Consider the following 9,484-nt stretch of genomic DNA (forward strand, 5'->3'; position numbering starts at 1 on the left):
TTGGGGTAGAACATGTCCAATTCCCACCCTAATTTTGAATGTTCATCAGTCTACAACCACAGCCCCCACTGCTGAATTGGGAATGTAGATTTCTTCCAGTTATTTAGCTGATGCTTTTATCCAAAGCGACATCCAGTTGATTAGACTATGCCGGGGCAAATCCCCTCTGTAGCAATGTGGGTTAAGGGCCTTGTTCAAGGACCCAACAGCTGCATGGATCTTATTGTGGCTACATTGGGGCTTGTACCAACAATCTTCCAGGTCCCAGACATGTACCTTAGCCACTAGGCTACAGGCTGTAACAGTCACTCCAGGTAACTGAAAGAAATGGAGTTGTGTGTGTGTGCACCCAGGCTGAGGAGTCGTTCCCAGTGGACCAGGAGAACCAGGGAAACACCCTGGTGTCTGTGGCCCCCCTGCACCCACAGGAGCCCCAGGAGAAGCCCAGCGCTAACGGGGAGTCCCCCGAGGGGGTGAAGACCGAGGCGCCCCCGACCAACGGCCATTCCACCGCCAAGTCCCCTGTCGCCGACACGGAGCTGTGAGACCAACACATCGCTCCCCTACCGCCATTCACCCAGAGCCCCCACCTCTGGGGTTAACACTGCCCAAACGCCTTGACCCCAACCCCAACCCCAACCCTGTCTCTGGCACAACCCCCCACCCTCTGCCATTCTATCACAAGATGCCTTATTCACCAAACCAGAGGATAACCCCCCCCACCCCAAAGATATAGTGATGATGAATGATGATGAGGATAAGGATGATGATGATGATATTGATGAAGACAATGGTGGTGATGTTGATGGTGATTTGCGAGGGTTATTACAATGATAATGGTAATGCCTTTAATGTGAAGGGACTGTGCATGCTGACAGTCCAGGGGCACTGTTTATGGTGAGTGAAACAGTTACAAACTGCCAGGACTCCATCACTAAGCCCCAGCTGTCCTGACTGCAGTGAGACAGAAATAAAACCACAATCTGTCAGTAAAGGCTACCTTTCTGCACCACCAATACCTTCAGAGCGGAAAACAAAAGCAGTTACAGCAGAAGAAGCCAGGCAGCGTCTTACACATGTCATTTCATTTCGTTTCAAAAAGTCTTTGGCCAACACTTACAGTACAGGGACCACCTTTTAGCAACTTTGGTCAGTAGTTGCACTGAATTTCACAACCAGCTGTTGACACACAGTCTGTTTACAGGTTGTGCTGGGTTAAGTGAGCCTCATGTTTGTCTATTTGCCATTTGTTTATGTGACATAACTTGGCACTGAGCTTGTAAAGCTTTAGTGTTGACCTTGGGGTGAGGTGAGGTGAAATTTGAGGAATGGTCAGGAAGGGGTGAGACCCCATCTTCTAATGATGAGTAATGATGATGTATTCTAAACCAGCCAATCGTACTTCAGTCTAATAAGAATTGTCCACTTTGTTACTGTAAGCTTTACCAAAACAAACTAATGGACTGAGAGGGGTTGAGACCAGACCTGGGCCAAATACGTTTTGGATTCAAATATTTTTCTATGCTTTACTGTAATTGAACCTTTGAAATACTCTCAAAAAGTGCTAACCCTGCCTTCGGGTCCTCTTGGTTAGCTCAAATGCACCAAGCAAGATCAATCAAGCACACAAAGGTATTTGAATCCAAAACAACTGCGTATTTGACCCAGGTCTGGAGGAGACTTCACTCCGCAGGGCAGGGGTTTTCAGCCCTGGTCCTCGAGTGCCAAAGGGTCTGCTTGCTTTTTGTTGTGACTCAGCACTTCCTTGACCAATTAAAGCAGCTGATTAAACAATTAACTCACCTCACCTGCTTTCTTGGGTCTGAGTTGGTTGCTGATTTTAAGGTGAAAATGAAAAAAACTGTAGACCCACTGACCTTCCAGGACCGGCTGCATGAACCCCTGGTCTAGGGGCATCAGTCAACTAAAAGCAGCAATTTAATTGGTGACTTGTGAGATCTACAATAGGTGTCAGAAAGCAGACTAATACAGCCACTGACAAGCAATAATTTAAGTCGCATGACACCAACATCTCACCAGTTGCTATTTACATTGCAGCTTTCAGTTTTAGAGTGTTAGATAATTGTTCTATGTAATCACTTGCCGCGTATGTATAGTCTCTTATGACATCAGTATTTTACTGTACAGTGCCTTTATAATGTTGTTTGCTCAATTTTGCTTTAAGCTCTAGTACTGACTTGCTACTTTCTGGGATTAAGCTAGCCTGATATTGCATACTTATTTCAAACAAAATGGCTCTGGCCTAAGCCATTTTTGTCGATTGATTGGCGAGAGAGCCGGGACATTATGAACAGTCATTATTATGTTCTCTTGTGGAATTTGTACCAGAGATCTGAGATGTTGGGCTGTAGCTAGACAGTGGTCTGCACAACACTGAAAATAAAAAATATGCCCAATGATTGGTCATGGTATTTGTTTTGCATCAATCATTGGTAGTGTTATTAGTTATACATGCGCTAAAGGTCTTAGTAAATCAGTCCCCAAGTGTATATAAGCTCTGTGGATCCACAATGTTTCTTAAATCTCTCTTGCAATGGCAAATTACGTGAAAGTCAAAAAAAGTTAGAGGGAGCGCTTATGTTGCCTGTACCTTCATTAAACTGTTTATCCAGCCTTAATAGTGCAGTAATTGGTACATCACTGAAGTAACAGGCTGCAGCAAAACAGTGTCAGCCCTGCTAAAAAAAAACAGCTCAAACTAGGTTTTCAAACAGCTGGTTGATCAATTCCATACAACAAGTGATCAGAGCTGGATTTCACGCCAGGGGACCTTTCAAGACAGATTTACCATCGATAACATGTCTTGTGTTTTAAGGTAGGCGCAGGGTGATAACTTAACAGTAAAAAGCAATGTCTACTGCTTGTGTTGTGAGAAGAGCTAATCTGAGCTATCACGTACACCTTAGCATTGCTCCCCACTGCTTAGCAAGCTAACTGATAGAGAGCACCTTTTATTTTGCCTCAGATTTTTTATAAATTCAATAAAATGTATAATTTTCAGAGGAACAATAGCTGTGTGATGTGATACTCTGATTCTCAAAGACCCAATTTTTTAGTTTTCATGCCTGTCCCTTGAACTGTCTTTCCAGCTAACACAAAATAATACAAGAACATTAGGGAATATCCTGGTTAGACTATCCTTTGGTTTTTAGATTGTTCTATGATGAGAATGTTCCAGTAGCCTCAGAAGATACTTATTGTTTCAAACAGGTTCTTTGTCTTCTGTAAAAAGTGCTTTACAATAAAATTGAATTGAAGTCACAGAAAAATGTTCCTGGCTTGTTGCGTGTAAACCTAGTGGCATCCCATGATGAACAACCAGATAGCAGATACAGTACTTGTAATATACATTATAGGAATGCTTACAATGAAAGGATTGAATTTGCTCATTTGTTTTAACATAGCTAACATTCCTGTTCAAAATTACCATGAATGGCTGTCAGAATATTCAATTCTCAAATTGAATTCATCATTAAAATTCTTTAACCTTAAAAACAAACCTGAGCAATATCTTTAGGCCATTCTTACAATGCTCCTTCTTTGTCACGTACAGGTGACTTACAGGTAACACTCATCGTCCAGAAACCTGGGAAAGTTTATTTTACCTTCCCTTGCATTCTGGAAATGATCAACAAAAAACCAAAGGTTGCTGGGTTCCTCTCTCTGTCTGGAGAAGTAGTTTGTGCTGTTAGTATTTGGCCTGCAGATGGCTTGATCTCGTGCTCCTTTACGGCTGACTACAGAACAAAGCTATTTTGAATACAGCGCAACAAACATTTCATTACAAGAGGCACTTCTCTTAAAGTAAATATACAGTTTCACAGAAAACCATGTGCCCTCTGAATGTGCATGGGGCCTTTGAGGAAAGGATGGTCTAAAATGGCTTCCTCTGCGCTCATGGCCGAGATTCAAAAAGCAAATTCCCTTAAATTTGATGCACCGTTAAATGCACGTGTTTTTGCTTTTCATAGCAGGCCCAGTTTGGCAACTTTGGCAATGACCAAAATTAACTCGCTAATCTGTGCTAAATCTGAATCACTTGAATTTAATTTTAAATAACAGTTAAGGACATTGTTGATTGAATCCAGGCCCATAATTACTTAGTTTTTGTTTTTCTGCCTTCAGCAATGCTGTAAAAGAAGTTATAATCTGTCTAAGTCTTTCTCAGCTTGCTCAGTCTAATCCATCAAAGGCAAAGTATTCCATTTGATTTTACAGTACACTGCAAAAAACAATAAATGACAAGTATTTTTGTGTTATGTTGAGACTTCATTTTCTTATTTATTTTACTTTTTTGCAAATAAGATGAGAATATTTCCAATGAGCTAAGACCGTTCGACTCAAGATTTTCCAGTGAAATAAGAAAATGTAACTTGTCAAGCAAACATTCATTTAAAACAAGATAATATTTTCTACTCGACAGAAAAAAATAAGATCATAAGTCTATAAAATGCTTGTTAAGTCACTGCAATGTATAATTTGATTGGATGCACAGGAGTCCACATAGTCTTGCCAAAAAGAAGATTTGGTGTGTAATGGAACTGTCTAACAAACAGCCTTTTGAAAGATGTTGTTCCTTTGAAACCTCATCTAAATTAAATCTGATGTAAATTCACATTCTAAAGAGCCATTCCATTTGTGGTCAACTTTGCACATGATATCTGAAATGTGTGCCACTGTCAGCTTGGCTTGGTTTGATTGAATAATGGCCCAACGTACTCAGATTTTGACAGTTCATATTTCTATATGTTTTCCAGATATAATGTGTATGTTTAACCCATATCATAATTCATTTGAATTTGATTTTTTTAGGTGTATTCTACAGCTATCAAATTGCATTGCACGTTGTCCACCGTTTGAAAATGACATGGATACTTTTTGTTTAGTCTATGAAATGAAGTGTATGTGTTCGTAACTATTAAAATGTCATTCTTCTCTATTAATAATTCACTTAAAAAAATTTCACTGGAAAAAAGTTCCATAAAACGAACCCACAACTGCAAGACTGCATATTTTATTAGATTAGTGGAAATGTTGAAGACTGTTTTCCCCTTTGGGTTTGAGCCCAAACTTTGTGTTTTCTCAATGTGTTTTTTTTTTTTTCAGAACATTTTATTCTTGCAGTCAATCAAAATCTTCTTTGTTGTTGTTGATGTTGTTGCTGTTGATGTTACTGTTGTTGGTTTGTGGCAAAAACAAATGTTTTTTGATAGAGGATAAAATAAATGTGTGAGATAAGGGTAGAGCAGATGTGTTTTGTATGAATGCTGATGTTGCATGTGTAAATAGGATTGTTTCTCCTCATTTATAGAGTAAAATGTCAATCAGCCTATGCCCTATAAACTGTGAGTTAACCAGCTCTATAGTCCTCTCATTATGTCACCTTGTCATTGAAAGAGCTACTTGTGTTGAGGAACAAGTTGTTAAAATCCTGAATACAAACACTACTCCCTTATTTCAGACAGGCATGAAGCCTGGCTTATGGAATACAGTGTTAATATTGTATTAATATTAATATTAATTAATTACACTGCTGCAAATTAACAGATTAAATGAAGTTGAATGGTACAGCAGAAATGCCCCATCCAGGATTCAAACCTGCAAACTTTCTCCTCATAATGACAGTCGCTTAACCATCACAAGAACACACACACATACAACACACATGAATGCATACACACACATACACACATGCATATGCATACACACACGCACACATGTACACACACACATCCACACACATGCACACACATACATATTCACACATGCACATGCATGAATGCACACACACATGCAGAGGCACATGCATGCAAGCGCACACACACACGCATTATGTTTTCTGTGAAAATGCCCTAGTTCCTAGACAAACACGCAGCTTTCATGTGGGGGGGTGGGGTGGATGACATCATCTCTCATAGGTCTGTCTTGCTTTGGCTGAGAGGGATGCAGTAAACACCCTGCAGCCTGTAAACACCCTGCAGCTGGTTTGTCTGCACGTCCATTCTGTTGACAATTAAGGACGTCCATTATTGGGTGGGGATGGGGAGGGGGGTCAGGGGGTGCAAGGGCCCCATGGGAGGGAAGCATGGTCTCAGGTTGAGAAGGAGATTAACAGATAAACCGACGAATCGCCAATTTGCACATCTGTTTACACATTCAATAAAACTGTGCTTTTAATTTATAATGTCATGCAGGGCGAGGGCTGTGCTTTTAATTTATCATGTCATGCAGGGTGAGGATCGTGCTTTTAATGTATAATGTTTTGAAGAATGTAGATATCTCTGCATATCTAATTTAATTTTATTTATTGAATGAACTTTGATGCTCATGCCTGTCGTCGACCTCTGTTATCTGGAAGCATCACACGACACCCAGCTCAGATGACACCCAGGAATGTTTGTGTAAGCCCTGTGAGCTTCTTATGGCTTGGGCATATGGTGCCATATCTCACTTCAGTAACGGCATGGCAAGCAAGCCTGTAACCTTAAGGTTTAAACTGAGGTGAATAAATGTTAAAAGCACAGAGTTAGAGTTTAAACTGAGGTGAAAAAATGTTAAAAGCACAGAGTTAGAGTTTAAACTGAGGTGAATAAATGTTAAAAGCACAGAGTTATGGTTTAAACTGAGGTGAATAAATGTTAAAAGCTCAGAGTTAGAGTTTAAACTGTGGCGAATAAATGCGAAAGACTACAAAATGTTAGTGCAAATCTACTGCTTTGTAAGAAAATTAATACAGCGTGAAAGGAATGTACAACAGTCATGTGAAAGCACCCTGCGTTATACTATACATATGTGTTAAGAGAGGTTAGTATCCCAGAGGAAGATGAAATATTCACTCAGACGCCCGCTGTTGGCTGCGCAAACCTCATCATGTTTGGAGGCCTTAAGTGAAAGCATACGATGGAGGGATTAAGGTTAACTCGGGAGGGGTGTAGCATTTTGGAGTTGGGGGGGGGGTCACTGCACAGCCCATGGTGAAATAACCGTGCACGTTAGCCAATGCTGTACATTATGTGCTATAGGTTACAGCAGGGCTACACAAACACACACACACACATACACCTCACCTACAGTCCTGGGCTGCTGGGCTGCTCAACCCTGTTCCTGGAGATCTACTGTCCAGTAGGTTTTAACTCCAACCCTAACAAAGCACTCGTCATTCATGGTTGTATTGAAAACATATGGGATGGTAGATCACCCAGAACAAGTTCAGGCAGCCTGCATTACAGAATGGGATGGTGTGGAGTATGTGTACGTATGTGCGTGCGCTGTATGTGTGTGTGTGTGTATGCTTTTGTGTGTGTGTGTGTGAGTATGTGTCCACATATTGTTGTTGGGGGAGTGGGGGGGACAGTGTCCAGACCCGAAGAAGTGTCTTAATTATCAAACACCATTCCATCCCAGCATACTTCAAACAAGGGTGTGTTCCAGTGTCACCGCGGCAAAAACACCTGGCATGTCATTCCTCCTCTCCTCTCCCCTGATCCTGAAATATGCCCTTGCGGCAGTATGGAAGGAGATCCAGAAAGAGCTCCTTCCAGAAAGGTCACAGAAGCCGCCAGGTCCGGTTACACCCGCACTAAATTCAGGAGCCCCCCCCCCCCCCTTCTCCTGATAGGACAGACAGCTTTATTCTGTCCCAATTGGACCCTGCAATGGAATAGTCTCATCCAGCATTTGAATCACTCCATTGGATAATTCGAAACATGTGTTTGACAGACTTTGAACAAAGCACGAACGATACATGCCAATTTATAATAAAAACAAAGCACTTTATGAGCATGCATTGAAAAACTAAAAAAAAAAAAAAACTGTTCAGAAGAGTAGAGAATTATTGTACCGAGATATGGAGTTCTGAACCCCTTTGACATGATTGAGCGAGAATTTTCTTTTCTCTAATTTTATAACACAATTGCCTTTGCTAAAACTGAATAGTGTATGACCAAAGTGAAACACCTTGGTCTCAGTTGTAGTAGCTCTTTATTCTGCACCATGACAGCGTCAGCGTGAAAATTCCCGGTCGGAAGTTTGCATAGTTCCGCTTTCCTCCAGCATCATATTTGGGGGCTGAAACAGCCAGGGGGAATGTTTACCAACTTCCTGTTTCCTGTTTTCTCAGGTCCTCCAACAACGGGAAGGCCTTGTGAAATATTAATCTTTTCCTCAGGAAATACCAGGCTCCTCACTACATGAGCCATATCGGAAAACATTTCACTTATCAGCTTTCAGCAATTTCTTCTCAATGTAACTATAATTTACACAGGGTAGTTTGACTGAACACACATGCTCATTCACAGGAACACCCTGTTAATTATTCAATCCAACCCTAGCAAAGCACATCTCATTCAGCAGAGGTCTCACTGGGCTGCTAATTAATAGAAACGTAATTAACATTGGTGCTAGCCTTAAGCAGTTAAGGGGTCTTCCCCAGCTTATCTACAAAAAATCATCAGACCCTACACCCCTGCCAGACCTCTTCGCTCAGCCTCCACAGGCCGCTTGGCACCTCCCCCTCTCCGAACCTCCACATCACGCTCACGACTACTGTCTGTTCTGGCTCCACAGCTGTTGAGGTCAGAACTATAGAAACTCTCCCCACCTTCAAGCGCAAGCTGAAGACACACCTCTTCAAGCAGCACCTCTCCCCATCCCTCCCTACCTCCCTGTGAACCTTAATTGTTGTCTCTGTGACTTGCTTTGTGTATCGGAATTTTTAGTTGGCTAGGTAAGCAGTGTTTGGATAGTTAACTTAGGTCACTTTTGCTCTGTTTGTTTCTTTGTTCTCAAAAAAAAAATAAAAAAAATAAAAGGGCCCTCGTCCTTATCTTTGTTGTACAGGTAGCAGTTGAAATTGTACTTCCCTCTAGGGTCTTTCAGCGAACTTATCCCTGGTTATGGGTATGCACTTTGTTGTACGTCGCTCTGGATAAGAGCGTCTACCAAATGCCAATAATGTAATGTAATGTAATAGTGAGTAGCCTAACCTCCAAGTCTTTTGGTGTCACATAGACATGAGAGTCCAGTTAAAGCAGTCTTTCAAAGTACTTGCAACCTTCAGGATATCGGTATGTTTAATCATTAATATTGGTTATTTTAATTATTAATAAAAATACAAAATTTGTGGTTAAAAATTTTATGAGACTGATTACTTTTTGCAGTTATACTGCTACATAACATTAACTGGCGCCCCAGTTTCGTAGAGAGTAAAATCCCTACATTATTTGGCAGCCCGTGCGAGGACCCTACACAGTGTATAAGATAACATTAATTTGTCAATCTACTGTTGGTCCCCTAAAATAGGTGGACTATGTACGTATAAAGTGGTCCGTAGTTCCTACCCAGATAACCTGGCATGGATGTTAATACACTCAAATTAAAGTTGACAGTCTGCACTTTATTCATATTCACTGTTTCATTTCTCGAGGTCAGGCCTATAGAATAATCTTGCTAGCAGACCTGTGGA

At 41.2% G+C, this 9,484-nt stretch overlaps 1 protein-coding gene across 1 annotated transcript in view; it reads left to right on the forward strand.

Moving 5' to 3' along the window:
* The window catches only part of LOC133110689 (hematopoietic progenitor cell antigen CD34-like), a 32,301-nt gene extending 26,921 nt beyond the window's left edge, over positions 1–5,380 (forward strand). The window contains exon 8 of the mRNA XM_061220945.1: positions 354–5,380. Within this exon, the coding sequence (XP_061076929.1) occupies positions 354–545 (192 nt within the window). The 3' untranslated portion in view covers positions 546–5,380. The remainder of the gene's footprint in view (positions 1–353) is intronic.
* Positions 5,381–9,484: the final 4,104 nt, after the last annotated feature.

The sequence above is a fragment of the Conger conger genome, chromosome 14, assembly GCF_963514075.1.
Source record: "Conger conger chromosome 14, fConCon1.1, whole genome shotgun sequence".
In the NCBI taxonomy this organism is placed as follows: Eukaryota; Metazoa; Chordata; class Actinopteri; order Anguilliformes; family Congridae; genus Conger; species Conger conger.